General features: G+C 36.6%; 1 protein-coding gene across 2 annotated transcripts; it reads right to left on the bottom strand.

The window, feature by feature from the left end:
- Nucleotides 1-4478: 4478 nt before the first annotated feature.
- Nucleotides 4479-16121, bottom strand: chaf1b (chromatin assembly factor 1, subunit B). 2 transcript variants are annotated; one of them, XM_079882375.1, is made up of 14 exons: nucleotides 15986-16121; nucleotides 15377-15510; nucleotides 15131-15263; nucleotides 14928-15048; nucleotides 13359-13462; nucleotides 12993-13089; nucleotides 12764-12848; nucleotides 10982-11075; nucleotides 10720-10789; nucleotides 10156-10247; nucleotides 7115-7274; nucleotides 5889-6425; nucleotides 5571-5650; nucleotides 4479-5426 (listed from the first exon to the last, which is right to left on the bottom strand). In XM_079882375.1, exons 1-14 carry the CDS (start codon nucleotides 16113-16115, stop codon nucleotides 5287-5289), a joined length of 1977 nt encoding a protein of 658 aa, XP_079738501.1. In that variant the 5' UTR covers nucleotides 16116-16121; the 3' UTR covers nucleotides 4479-5286. The 2 variants fall into 2 exon arrangements, with proteins under 2 accessions (XP_079738501.1, XP_079738502.1); XM_079882376.1 differs by having other exon boundaries at nucleotides 15377-15527; nucleotides 15987-16057.
- Nucleotides 16122-16168: the final 47 nt, after the last annotated feature.

Genomic DNA, 16168 nt, shown 5'->3' with positions numbered 1-16168 from the left:
TTATCCATTCTAAGGAAGCCTTTCCAGTTGGTTTGTTAACTTGTTTTTTTTCCATCCACTCTTGTTCTTGTCCCTTTTCCCTGCTTCTGGGACTTTAGGCTGTTAACTTCATAGCAGTCCAATACAACATCCACTCTGTTGACCCTTGTTTCTCTTTGATAAAAGGTATAAAGATCTTGCTGGAAAAGTCATTGAAGGTTTTAGCTACGCCTGGTTTCAGCATGTTGATGACTGCTGACCCATCTAATATTTAGACCTCATTGTCTAAGGCACTGTCTGGGGCACTGCTTATACTGTTTTCTAGGCAGATCAGCCTTGTTTCCCAAGCGAAGTCCACCATGAAGTGAGAGTGATAGGGTAGGCCTGATTTTCCATCACAGGTCTGACAGGCAATTTAGAGTCTGGAAAACAGTGCACAGTAAATTTTTAGCAAGTTTTGTCATGTACTGTCCTCTTTTCGGAGCTGTTTTAAAAAGAGGGCGCTTTTTCCTCTTCAAGGGGGCAGTGATGCGTTTTGTACCCTGCATCCTCTCTGCAACAAAGAAGTTGTACTGCTCTTTGCCCATCCTCTCTGCAACCCGAACAGAATCCACAACAGCTTGGTCTGCTAATTCTCTTGAGTTCAGCTTCAGAAGGTTTTTGCTGTCCTCTGTGAAGGGCTTTCCCATTTCCTCAATAATGTCAAACAACTCACATGTCTTGAATTTCAGCTGGACACTTTTGGCCTGTTCATGATGTCTGTTTTCAGAGACACCCTTACTGCTGAACTCCATGGATTCTAAAACGTATCACTTATGCTGGGTACACACTACAAGATATTCGGGGTGATTTTGGATCAATTTCTCCCCTTCCGACAATGCCAGATAAAGTCCCGATTATCTTGATGCCATGGTTCTACCAATTATCTTATCAAATTTTCCTGTGGTGTGAGGTGTGTTAAGAGTGACTGAATCTGCTCAGAAGAACGTCGTAACTGCCCCGATCTCGAATCAAATCAGAAATCCTGTTGTGTGGGTGGAACCCAGAGGACAAATGCGCGCAGGCTCTGGAGATTATCACGTGAAACGAAACAACACTCAATCAGAAAGTGAGCTGATGGAAGACTCACCTCCAGCTCATGCAAGTTCATGTTCACACCGTCTAAATGTTATTCTTTTTTCCACCGCAAATTTTCTGTAACGGTAGGGACACACCCAACCGACGCCAAAGAACGAGCGCGTCTATTATAAGATTTTAAAAATCTTTCCTGTGGCCCCAGCTTCAGATGATATTCTCAGATACTGCGATTTCATTGTAATCCTTATCACAACGCCAATGAATTCACCATTAACTATTCACCTGAACAGTTTATGATGTTGTATCATTGTGGTGATATCATTGTAATCCTTGACCATCAAAACATGGGGTGGACATCACATTTTCAGTGTTATCACGTTTTGTTCAGGATATATAATACAAAATAAGTAATTCAGTTATGGCGGAAAGCAAAATGGCCGCCACAAGGCGTTTTTGAGAAGGCTTAATTTCTGAAAATGTTCAGGGCCACAAACTGTACATATGTACCAAGTTTCATGCTTTTATGAAAAAGTGAACATAATTTTCAAATATCACCTGGACTATAATAAGTTTTACTTTTTTATTTCCTGGTAAATCATATGTAAAACACACACAGATCGTTCTAAGAAAACAGCACCATTTGTGTGCTACAAAATATGTGTGTCCCCGTGACGGATTGCTGACATAACGCTACTATACATATTTTCACTTTCTGTTCTGTTAAGCTCACATTTATGTTAAAAAATTATTGTTTGATATTTCTGATATGTGACCCTGGACCACAAAACCAGTCTTATGTCTATTTTTTCTAAAATTGAGATTTATACATAATCTGAAAGCTGAATACATAATCTTTCCATTGATGTATGGTTTATTAGGATAGGACAATATTTGGCCGAGATACAACTATTTGAAAATCTGGAATCTGAGGGTGCAAAAAAAACGAAATATTGAGAAAATCGCCTTTAAAGTTGTCCATTTCTATTGGCGATAGTGCTGCATCCATTCACAAAAATAAATGTTTTATATATTTAAGGTGGGAAATTTACAAAATATCTTCATGGAACATGATCTTTACTTAATATCCTAATGATTTTTGATATAAAAGAAAAATCTATAATTTTGACCCATACAATGTTTTGTTGGCTATTGCCACAAATATACCCGTGCAACATAAGACTGGTTTTGTGATCCAGGGTCACATATCATATCGAAGGTAGATTGTTTTTTGATCAGCTGGTTCAGAAAGACAAGATTTTCTTACAGCCGTTATCAATATTCATTTATTTTTACCAACTAATCTGAATATTTAGGGGTCACTTCATGGTGCTTTCCCAGTGTCCATTGTGGTATTATACTGTATGTACACTGATGATAAGCAACAACATTAAAACCACTTTCCTAATATCGTGTAGGCCGGATTGATTTTGACGATCCATCACCTCATAGATGTTCAATTGAATTGAGATCTGGGGAATTTGAAGGTCAAGGTTACACCTTGAACTCTTTGTCACGTTCCTCAAACCATTCCTGAACAATTTTGCAGTGTGGCAGGGTGCAGTATCCTGCTGGAAGAGGCCACTGCCATCAGGGAGCACCATTCCAATGAAGGGTGTACGTGGTCTGCAACAATTTTTAGTTAGGTGGTATGTGTCAAAGTAACATTCACATGAATGCCAGGACCCAAGGTTTCCCAGCAGAAAATTGCCCAGAACATAACACACCTTAAAAAAGGAGTTTATTCAAGTGTGCTACTGTATATCAGCAGGGCCACATTAATGCACAGGCTTACCTGGGCTTTTGCCCAGGCCCCGGGCAGAGGGAGGGCCCCGGTGATGCAGAAAAAAATTATAACCAGGTATTGCACACCGGATCTTGCACGAGCCTTTCAGTTGAAGATATCTAATCATCAAACAGGCAAAAGTTCACTTCAAGAATAAACAAAGTGCCGTCGATGAGTTTGAAGTTCAATGTTTGAAAAAACAGAACAAACAGAAAGAGAAAGCAACAAAGTGTGATCTATATTATTATAGCTCTCTATGGTTTGTATTACACAAAGCATAGGCTACGACTTTATTCAAGCCACAGAAAGACAAACACTTTGCTAAAAGATGCACAATACACAATCGTCATTGTAAGGTATAGTCCCCATGATCTGATTACATTTTCAGCATTATAAATGTTTTTCAAAAAGTAATATTTTTTGTATATTTTTATATGAAGTTATAAATATAACTGAGTGGAATTTTGTATAGGAAAGTTTTATTGCATTTATTTCTACAAAACAAAAGGCTGATTTGATAGGACGATGGAGCTGATGTAAGCAGTCGTTCTAAGAAGCCTGTGCAAATAGTTCGGACTATGTGCCAATATGTAGTTCAGGCAGTGATATCTGTGTCAATTTTATATGACAGACCTATTGGTTCGGATGTTTTGTTAATGACATTTATTCATGCAAAATAAAAGCTGATAACTTGCGCTTTGTGATTAAGAAGATTGAGTAAATGTAGGTAATAGTTCTGGTGGATGAAGGACCCCTCAAGATATAAAGCCCAAGGGCCTCTGATAGTCTAAATGTGGCTCTGGTTATTGGTATACTTACTTAAAACTAAAAGTAAGAAAGTACTTTCAGTCTACTTTTTATGTACTTCTCAGAAATATACTTAAACCTACACTTCAGAAATATACTTAAACTTACACTTAAGTATACTTGGCTAATACTTACAGAAAAGTCTTAAGTATATTTGGCATGTACTTGTAGGCCTACTCAGTCTTTTGATCGAGAATCGAGATATACTTAAAACTATAATTAAGTATTCTAAGCATACTTGGCTTGTAGTTTTGTTTACTCTTTAATTACACTAAAATAGTTTCACATACTTGCATGTTTTGGCACCCAATACAATAGATTTGTTTGAAAATACTGATTTATAACAAAAATAGATATTTTCCTAATTCTGAGTAAGTGGATTTTTGTGTAGTCCTCTATAGTATACATAGGAATTTACAGAATTTTCAATCATTTATGAGACAACGCTTCCCCACCATTAATGGAAATTTCTGGCAATTCCCATAGTGCCTCCAGCTGTCATCTCTTCCCCAGGTAAATGATACACACACCCAATCTAAAACAAAATTCATCAGACTAGGCAGTCTTCTTCCATTGCTCCATGGTCCAGTTCTGATGCTCACATGCCCATTGTAGGCACCAGCTTTAAGTTTTTCAGCAATTTGAACTACAGTAGCTCTTCTGTGTGATCGGAGCAGAAGACTCGCCGTTTTGGAGATGCTTTGACCCAGTCATCTAGCCATCATTATTCGACCTGTCAAAGTCAGTCAGATCTTTCCGAAATTCAAACACTGACAGTTGATTTGCTGCCTAATATAGCCCAACCCTTGAGATAATCAATGTCAGTCACTCCATCTGTCAGTGGTTTAATGTAAAATGAGAATTTAAAATGCTTTTTGATTCAATCTTTGTAAGAAATGCTTTAATACACTTGGTTGTTATATTAAACAGAATACTGAAACAGGTTTTAAATGGGAAAAGACTAAATTAGGCAGTGTAATCTTAATCTGTTTTCTTGTTAGGATTTACATTGTAAGTGTTTGCATTTGTGATACCGAACTTAAGTTCATATACTTCCCTTAACACACAGCTTGCTACTGTTAAAGATATAACTTGTAAAATAACATCCTACTATATAATATAGACTTTTGATGGCATCTTCATCATATTCTATAAAACTCAGTTTCAAATGCAGCAAAAAGCAGTCACAAACCATCCAATCCAGGCAAGTCATTTAGTACTTTTTTTTTTAAAGAATCACAAAATGCTCAAGCAAATCTTACAAAACATGACAATCGATTATATCTAAACATTTTGTACTTCAAAAACAAACTTCCACATTCTTAAGAATTCTTTATGCAGAAAATTTAAACCGATGGTCCAACAGTAAAACATTCCTGTCCTAAAAATAAAGGAATTTAAGCCATGAGGGAGAAGGTTGTTTTTAAGAATAATTCAATGCATTTCCCTCTTAAAGAACATACACACTTATTCATAGAAAATAGAAAAACACTGAAAAAGAAGAAGTGAAGATGAGCTTCAGAAAGTCCATATCTGACACTCCATGTCCATGAAAGATTTTAAGTTACTGGTTTATGAGTATATTTCATTTCTGAGGATGCGAGTGCTAATAAAGATGCACAAAGAACCATGTTCAGTGCCTATGGTTCCTGGGGTGTGGCGCTGGGTTCTGTGCCCACTTTGTGCTCACTGCTCTGGGCAGAACCTTTGAGAACATCAGTCTTGGACCTCTTGGACTCAGGAGGATTGCACGCTGGGTCACTGGGAGGAGATGGTCTCTCTGTAATAAAAGTATTACAGCCATTCAAACACAATTTAACCAAATAATTAAAACATCAGGAAGAAAAAAAAAACTTTATAAAAAAAAAGCTTAACACAAACAAACAAACAAACTTAAAAGCATGCAATAATTGGTTCTACTAACCATGCTTGGCTTTCTCAGTGGAAGATGGGGTGACAAAGGGATTGGGGGATCTGGGTACAACTGGAGTCAGTGAAATTCGTCTGAAAGAGAAGTACATACTTGATGCATTGTGAACATTATCTTTACTGCTAAAGTCATGGATTTGTCTGTAAAACTAAATCTATAATCTCTAGGGATGTATTTATGGATTGCCATGACAATTAAATAAATACATAAATAAATAAATAAAATAAAAAAACTACCAGGCCCCAATTTGGAATGGTGGTATGGTTAAAACACAATGTTACATCAGATCACACCACAGGTGTGCCGCCCTACCTAGGAGTGGGTCCTTTTGGAGTTGTGGTACTTTTGGAGTTGAGGGGTCCAAGAGGAGTGCTGGGGGCTGTATGAGGTGTAAGAGGTCCTTTGCTGGATCCAGGGGTAGAGGGAGCAGATTTGGGTGTGCTGGGGGTTGTACTGGCGGCAGCTGCTGGTGATTTGGGGGTGCTGGGTTTGCCCCAGCCCTCCAGGGTGTTGAGTGTGATCCTCCTGGGCTGAGGTTTGTTTTTCCCTTGCGGTGTGCGTTTCTCTTCTGGCCCAGATATGCTGGGGGTCTTCGAGGATGCAGGGCCAGTAGATCCCTCTTTCTCCTTTTCCTGTACGGCAGGTATGTTGGCCTGGCGAGGCACTGGGGAAGCAGTCCTTCCATTGGCTGAGTGTCTCTTTCCCTTCTTCTCATTGGTAGAGGATGGGGTCACCATCTCCAGTGGAGGTCGCTCCTTCAATGGGGTGCCCAGCTCCCCCTCTTCAAATGACACAAAGGAACAGTAGCCGTCAGTGGAAGACACTGCCAAGAAGGAGCCATCACGAGACCTGTGGAACAATGTGCATAACAACAAATGTTAGTGAATGACTGCTATTATCAAAATGATTCAAGACACTAGATGTCTGCATTTTCTATAACTTGATCAATAGCATTGGTTGGTCAATTGGATTTCATTATAGACAAAGACCATTTCTAAATAGACAGGAGTATTTCAGGCTACTCTCTTCTGTAAGGTATGCATCTGTGACACATGAGAAATAGGTTTTGGTGGCATTTATCAATCATTGCAAATTTTCCACTCTTGAACTTATAAAGTAGCAAAAGGCCAGGACTGGAAAATAAATGAATAAAAAACATAAAATGTAAAAAAAATAAAATGTAACTATTAAAAACAAATGTATAAAAAGATAATAATACTTATAATAATAATAATAATAATAATAATAATAATTATTATTATTATATGTAATAACATGCTATATTATTGATAGGATAATAAATGTAAAGAATTTCTTTAGTTTCAGTTTGTGTTCCAAATTCCAAATATATTTGGCTGTTGCAGGTTACCAGACACAAAAAATGTCATGCAACTACTTTGGGATGCATTTTGTGGACAGAAGAATCTTCCCCCTGCTGTCACAACGTAGAACAAGCACAACTCAAGTCATGTGAAAACAACACAGGCTCAACGCATTAACTAGTCTGTACAACATCTATTTACGTATGTGTGTCTTACCAGCTCAGATCACTCAGTGTGTGGTAGTGAATGTTGGAAACATATCCGAATGGCATCGTCTGTTGTGTGTCGTAAAAGAAGATAGAGTCTTCTGATGCAACTGCAAATACCAGCCGATATGGCAGATTAAACGTGTTTGACACCGGCTTCAGTGAACCATCTGTAGGACAAAGAGAGTAGTGTCATGATTCTGAAATTTCCAACTTCAATATGATACTTTGAAAAATATTTCGATATATTGTATCGAAATATATATTGTATCGAAATATATATTGTATACCATTTGAGATACCAAGGGGGAAAACTGCCATACAGATAATCTGTTATCTCAATTTTCTGATAATTTGGATAATTGTTGCAATAGCTAGTTATTCAGTCAAGAGCAGCGAGTGATTTTCTGTGAGCGCAAACCCTGCGGGAATTAGAAATTATGCGCAGTACAAGCACTATTCAACCGAAGCAAATGGGACGAGTGAGTGAGAGGAGGCGGGTGTGTGTCAACTTGCTGTTGAAGAGAAGAGAGCTAGAATGCGCAGATGGTATAATATATATATATATATATATATATATATATATATATATATATATATATATATATATATATATACAGTACAGGTCAAAAGTTTGGAAACATTACTATTTTTAATGTTTTTGAAAGAAGTTTCTTCTGCTCATCAAGCCTGCATTTATTTGATCAAAAATACAGAAAAAAAATAATATTGTGATATATTATTACAATTTAAAATAATTGGTTTTCCATTTATTATACTTTAAATTATCATTTATTTCTGTGATGCAAAGCTGAATTTTGAGGATCATTACTCCAGTCTATCACATGATCCTTTAGAAATCATTCTAATATGATGATTCATCATCAAAGTTGGAAACAGTTCTGCTGCTTAATATTTTTTCATAACCTGTGATACTTTTTAGGATACTTTGATGAATAAAAAGTAAAAAAAATAAAAAAAAGCAGCAAATTTTTTTTTAAAAGAAATCTTTTGTAACAACAATATACACTACTGGTCAGTAATTTGGGGTCAGTAATGTTTTTTCTTTCTTTTTTTGAAATAAATCAATACTTTTATTCAGAAAGGATGTGTTAAATTGATAAAAAGTGATAATAAAGAAGATTTATATTATTAGAAAATATTTTTTTTATTTTGAATAAATGCAGTTCTTTTTAACCTTTTATTCATCAAATATATTAGGCAGCAGAACTGTTTCCAACACTCATAATAAATCAGAATATTAGAATGATTTCTAAAGGATCGTGTGATAGACTGGATGTCACATGTGACACTGAAGACTGGAGTAATGATGCTGAAAATTCAGCTTTGCATCACAGGAATAAATTATTTTTTAAAGTATATTCAAATAGAAAACTATTATTTTAAAGCTACACTGTGTGAATTTTTCACCCATCTAGCGGTGAAATTGTATATGACTACCCAGTGAATATTAGTTTCTGTTCCTTTCAATTCCGAGGGCGTTTTAACTCATACGGTGGCCGCATTATTCCAAGATTAACATGGCTTCCAGTTATCGACTTCGTCCATGACAATAATAAACAATAATACGTCTAAAATGAATAAAACTACAGGACAGATGTCAGGAGGTAAACGTCACCCTTGGAATCGGCTATCCCAGCATAATCAGATTAGGCTAACGTTACAATGTGTACAAAGTAAAAGCAATTAAAAATAACTAAAATTTACAGTGTCCTTTTTTTATATAGCTTAAAAAATTGCGCCTTTAAAACTATTCATCACCTGTGATCCGTCGCAGCACAGATTTATGTTACAAGGTAAACAATACTTTTTCACCATTGATGTGAGGATGAAGTTATACTAGAGGTCGTTCTGGCATTATGCACAACCATGCTATGGTTAGACAAGCAACTATAAAACTTAGAATTTACACAAATAGGCTGAATTACCTGTCGAGAAGAAAGCAGGCAACTTCGGCGTCCGTTTTAAAATCTTTGCTCCTCATGAGCTCTTTCCATCTGGGAAAAGTTACTCCAATATTGACTTTGGTCTTGCTGATTTGCCTGTCGCGTTGACGTTTTAATTCTCTCTTTTTTAAAATCAAATGTGAGTGAACACGCACACACATATCTTTAAAATCTGCCGGCAGTCGCGACTCGCGAGTAATCTCCCCCTCGCATTCGTCACTGAGTGAAAAACGCAAAAGGCGAAGCTTGAATTTACAGGCATGTCCCTCTTTGGCTAATGTAGTTTCAAGATGGAGGGGCAACATGGCGACCGGCATTCGAACCCCTCACCCATATGTACTTTCAATGGCAGATTATAAACTTAAGAGAATACTTTATTACTTGAAAGAAGTAAATATACATTAATGAGCACATATATTTTTGAAAGAACTAAGTGTTTTTTGCTAAGAATCAACTAAAAAAATTACACAGTGTAGCTTTAAGTTGTAATAATATTTCACAATATTACTGGGTTTTTTTCTGTATTTTTTGATCAAATAAACGCAGGCTTGATAAGCATTAGACTTCTTTCAAAAATATAAAAAAAACGTAATGTTTCCAAACTTTTGACCTGTACTGTGTGTGTGTGTGTGTGTGTGTGTATGTATATGTGTATATATATATATATATATATATATATATATATATATATATATATATATATATATATATATATATATATATATATATATATATATATATATATATATATATATATATATATATATATATATATATATATATATATAGAGAGAGAGAGAGAGAGAGAGAGAGAGAGAGAGAGAGAGAGAGAGAGAGAGAGAGAGAGAGAGAGAGAGAGAGAGAGAGAGAGAGAGAGAGAGAGAGAGAGAGAGAGAGATAGATAGACACACACACATATATACACATATCACATTGCAGAAAAGGAATATTGGAACAGTTTCAGATATTTCAGCATCGATACATATCGAAATATCGATATTTTTGACAACACTAGAAGAGAGAAGAGCACCGTCTTTCCGTTGCATGGAACACAAACATAACTCTGGAAGAGTATTGTTTGTACCTTCAGTTCTCTTTGTCTTCAGCTCAAAGTACACTGGGCTGCAGCGCACAGCCAGGGTCGCTTTAGATGGACAGGGCAGATGAGCAATGGGCCTGACACACAAACCAACAGTTAAACATTTAAAGTTGACTGTGTCAGCATTCGGGCTTGTTATTAAAAACTGATTCTTATTTAAAATACTGGAACCACAAGGTTTTCATGCATTTTTTTTTTTTTTAAAGATTTAGGGTTTACATTTCCTTTCAAAAGTTTGAGGTTGATAAGGATTTTTTTTTTTTTTAAAAGAAATCTCTTATGCTCAAGGCTGCATTTATTCAATAACAAAAAAACAGTAAAAACAATAATATGGTGAAACATTATTACAATTTAATATAACTTTTCTATTTTAATGCATTTTAAAATGCAATTTATTCACAAAAAGCACGTTGTTTTGATACATTTTATGCATACTTGCTAAATAAAAATATTAATAATAATTAAAAATGACCCCAAACTTTTGAGTGGTAGTGTATATGTGATTAATGCATAGGTTTACAATTGACCATACACATTTAGAACACAAACCTCTTAAAGCTTCTTCTGGAGAACACATATGTGGTGTTTGTGACATTCTCTCCAGCCTCAACACACCCAGCTAAAAATAAATAAAAATATTCCATAACCACACAAGGAAAGTACATGTAAATGGACACTGGGCCAAAAATACATACTGTATAATGTGTCAAAATGCATATTAAATAGCTTGTTATAAGAAGTCTCACACACATTACATACACAGTGTATACACTTAGATGATAGTGTTTTAAAGATGATAGTGTTTTTGTACCTGGTGCAAGGAGGAATGACCCATCTGGTGTGAAGGTGAGACGTCTGAAGAACGATCTCATGCTGTCATCATGGAACATTCTGTAGTTCTTCACCTGCACAAAAGTCATTACAATTTAAAAACACATTTAAGAAACTATTTACTAAAAAACAACACACATTTATTTGATATTTTATAATAGCGATTTCATAATATCTATATATTACTTCAAAAGAAAAAGTGTGAAAAATATAATATTAAGATAATCTTTGAAAATTGAACAAATAATATTTATCACATTACAAATAACATCTTGTGTTGAGCTTGTGTGAAGCACTTGAATTTCACTATTAAAAGGTTGTACAAACCCTGAAATAAATAATACAAAAACATTTAACAATTTCTGCCACAATACCATGGCTACAGTTAGCATTACTACATTAAATCCATGCTGAACATTGGTGATTTGTGGACTGAAAAGCTTTCTATAACTTGTTTGTTCATGGCACAATGTTTCTCCTGGTCAGCGATGTTTGAGCCAATTAGGGATGCACCGAATGTACGTCCGAAAATAGCAAAAAAAAAAGCACTTTCGGTGTTCGGCCAAATACGTGAAAAGACAGAATAAATTTTACCGAACAATGACGTTTTTGACACGATCAAATAGCAACCAGCATGAGTAAGAGGCGCACACACTTTATAAATGCAGCAAACATGTTGGCAGTGTGGAAGAATTTTAAAGTGTCCGAAAAATATGTAAAAATGGCCTTTTGCAGACACGGTTCTGCTTAATTGTCTAAGCACTCTCAAACGTAAGCAAGCGCACCCTCAGATGATACTGTAATATATATTGGCGAAACAGATTCAGCAAACACTCAAGTGCATATTTGTGTTTGTGCTTTTTTTTTTGCAGCGGTGATCAATGTAGCCAATCACAGACATAGTTGTTGATCTCTTGAACGCAATGGCCATCAAAGGTGTTATTTCAGAGGTGTTATATATAAGTTTAGAACACCAGAGATTTTATTCAGTGCTGATTTATGCTGGCACGCAAAACCTCTTTATTAACAAAAAGTGTAGACACGGTGTAAGAAAGAGATTTATTGTGCACTGTTGGGAGCTTCATTGAAATTGTGTACACTGCTATGGTGGAGCCGCTGCTTAGCCTACATCTGCACTGTACTAGAGCACCCTCAGTAATTTTAGAAGCACCCTCAGTGATTTGATTCTAGAACCAGGCCTGTAGCATAATAGGCCAAAAAGGGGGGCTCATCGATTGGCCAAATAAAAATATTTATATTGCGATTTGTTGGTTAAAAAAATGTGAAAAAGCACTTTTGGTATTCGGCCTTCATATTCATATTCGGTTTCGGCACTGGCCAAGAATTTATTTCAGTGCATCCCTAGATCCAATATGGTTTATAACAGAATTCTGCAGAACATTTGAATGGTTCTCACTACATCTTGCAGTAATGTTATTAATTCTGCGGCGAACTCAAACACATTCTTACTGGATCTCTCAGCGTTGTGTAGTAGCTGCGCTGTCAAATCTGCGCAGCTCAAATGTGTAGCGTGGTATCAGTTTAGTACAGTTTCTCATTGAAACAGAAATTATAAATTGGGCAACGTAGTGGCGGCCAGAGTGGGATGCCTTACAAAATGAAATCACACCAGCAGGAAAAAGGCTGTAAAATTATACCGTTTGGTCATAGTCTAGAGCCCTGAAAGGGCAAGGAAGGAATCTCTTAATAATTATCAGCTTAATAAAAATAAAGGCTGGCTGAAGATCCTAGTGACACTCACCTCTCCATCTGCAGAAGCGGCTGATGCCATCTTACTCACGCTGTAAGCTTTTCTCCTGTTGTGAGCACTGTATACGCGCATTACCCTAAGACACAGAGATTTTACATGCTGTCAGTTTGTAAAACCATGAAAGGTTTCATTTCAAAATCCTCATCACAAGACTCTTGTCTATGATAATCTGTAATGGCTTGAAATTCATTTGAAAGCCCTTACAAATCAACACACTAACCTGTCACAGCTTAATGTGCTGATGTACTGCCCAAGTGGGTCCCATGCTACTCCTTGCACATAACTTTTGTGATCGTTAAAAATGCACATCTTCTGACCTGCAAACAAAACAGGCACTGAATTCAATACATTTACCATTATGCATTTAGCAGGCACTTTTATCCAAAGCAACTTACAATAGAGGAACGAAAGCAATTCATCAGAGCCAACAATATACAATTTCAGGTTTATTAGATAGCTGGATTAGGAAGCAAGCTTTTATGAAGGAACTTCATAAAGTTCTGCTTTCTAAACAACTATTATCATTTTACAATACTGTCATAATTTAAGTCACATAGCACTTCAGTTCCCTCTTCAAGTTTCATACCCTTGTTGATGTCCCACATGATGGCAGTGTTGTCCACAGAGCCTGAAACCATGAAATTCCCATCACTGGTCCATGAGATATCATATACATCCTCAATGTGTCCCCTAACAAGCACAAACAACAATATGAGCTTTGACAAACTTCTTCAAAAGTAATTATAACTTAAAATTGCAATGAAATGAAAATAGGTGCAAATGGTTTCTTCTATATTGTGATGCATATCTGAGTGAAACAGTTTATCAAAAAAAGAAAATTGTTGGTTGGGGAATTGGTTCTATCCATTGATTGTTGATTGATGGAGGCAGAACAGCCAAGTATGAGCTTGAGGTCATTTGTAAGAAAGGGGAAGCGTTTAAGCGGACTAAGCGATAGCATACAGGTGCTGGTCATATAATTAGAATATCATCAAAAAGTTAATTTATTTCAAGAATTCAACTTAACAGGTGAAACTAATATATTATATAGACTCATTACATGCAAAGTGAGATATTTCAAGCCTTTATTTGTTATAATTTTGATGATTATGGCTTACAGCTTATGAAACCCATGAAATCAAAATCCCAGAAAATTAGAATATTACATGAAATCACACAGTAATTACACAGTGATACCATGGTCATTGAACCAGGTTTTGGTTCTTTTGGCAGTGTGGGCAGGTGCAAATCCTGCTGGAAAATGAAGTCAGCATCTCCATAAAGCTTGTCTGCTGTAGGAAGCATGAAGTGCTCTGGAAATGTCCTGGTAGACGGCTGCGTTGAGTGGACAGCACAGTGGACCAACACCAGCCGATGACATGGCTCCCCAAACCAACACAGACTGTGGAAACTTCACACTGGACTTCAAGCATCTTGGATTGTGTGCCTCTCCATTCTTCCTCCAGACTCTGGGACCTTGGTTTCCAAATGAGATGCAAAATTTGCTCTCATCAGAAAAGAGGACTTTGGTCCACTGTGCTTTATTAAATCCAGAGTCAACGCAGCCGTCTACCAGGACATTTTCAGAGCACTTCATGCTTCCTTCATTTTCCAGCAGGATTTGCACCGGCCCACACTGCCAAAAGAACCAAAACCTGGTTCAACGACCATGGTATCACTGTGTAATTACTGTGTGATTTCATGTAATATTCTAATTTTCTGGGATTTTGATTTCGTGGGTTTCATAAGCTGTAAGCCATAATCATCAAAATTATAACACATAAAGGCTTGAAATATCTCACTTTGCATGTAATGAGTCTATATAATATATTAGTTTCACCTGTTAAGTTGAATTCTTGAAATAAATTAACTTTTTGATGATATTCTAATTATATGACCAGCACCTGTATATCACTACCAGAGAGAAGACTGTTGTTTCACCGAAAGATCAAGTTAAAACATTTTGATTAAAAATTATGAACTCAAAAAAAGCAGGACACAAAAAAATAGGACATTATGGACAGATAAATTGCTCTCAAGAAGATCAATAACATGCATTTAGAAAATAGATAAGATTAATTTTCATTTCATGCCAAATTTAAAGTCAAAGACAGTCAAGAAGGGACATTTTAATTGGGATAGATTAAAATCAGACCTCAGAGTCTTGACCACACTCCAGCTCTCTTTATTGAGCTGAGCATCTTCATCTTCCTGAAAGGTCGGGGTTTGTTCAGGCTCCTTATTGTCATTCAGTTTCCAAAGCAAGATAGCAGCATCTTGAGAAAGCAGATATTTTTATTAAGACCTTTATAAGTGATTTCAGAACTTACCCAAGTGATGATCTGACTTTAAACTTACCATCCCCTCCAGATGCCAAGACATCAGCAGTGGGTGAGAAACGCACTACGTTAACCGCTTTAGTGTGTCGTGCCAAGTTAGACAAAAACTCAACGACCGCCTTCCCATCAGGCCCTTTATCCACACGCCACATCTGAAAGAGAGCAGCTCTCATCTTACAGTCTGTAATATGTCACCACCAGTGTTAACTTAAGAGACATCTTAACAGATGTGATGTATTAACTCAAGGAAGAGGCTCTCTCTCACCCGTACTGTGGTGTCCACCCCAGCTGTAGCCAGCCGCTGTGTCCTTCCCTCACCACTCTGCTGGAAATCCAGACTGTACACTGGCTCCTTATTATGCCAGGCAATCTCACAGGTTACCACCTTCATTCTGACTCCTGATGGACGTGGATACAAAGAGATAAAGACATGAGGGAAGTAACAGAATGTAAAAGATGATGGCACGACAGAGGAAACCACGCATACTGAAAAGCAAAATAGGAATTCATTTAACAACGTCACAACAGCAATACACTGTCCTGTTACTATATAACCAGTGGAGTTGAATGCAATGCTACATTTCTATAAAGTAAACAACACTAGACATTTGAATATACTTGAAGCTTAAATGTCCATAAATCATGAATACGCGAGAACCTTTAATAAAAGTAATAGCAACTCGTAACATTTGTGTGTAACGTTAACAAAGTACTTTTAACTTGCATTATGAACTATTACAGCCGCAGCGTAATCTGGACCAACTAAACAAACAGTTCTTGAAGAACATTAACGGTAACAGCACGTAATGTCAATTAATAATAAATGATAAAAGTCACAAGGCATATTATATATAGAAAACATTCATCCAGTTACCTTGACAATTAAAGTTGCAATAGTCGTAACAATTGTTCAGCACAGTAGCTTCGTGTGTCACTCCCGCTTTCACCCAAACACAGACGCCTTTCCCGCGCAGCGTTGTAAGAATGAGAACTTCCGGTTTCATGGGTTGCCTGATCCCACACATAAAACCCGACGTCGGGCTGTAACATTTTCCAC

Source organism: Squalius cephalus (genome assembly GCF_949319135.1).
Source record: "Squalius cephalus genome assembly, chromosome: 9".
NCBI lineage: Eukaryota > Metazoa > Chordata > Actinopteri > Cypriniformes > Leuciscidae > Squalius > Squalius cephalus.
This window is presented reverse-complemented; position numbering and strand designations above follow the sequence as displayed.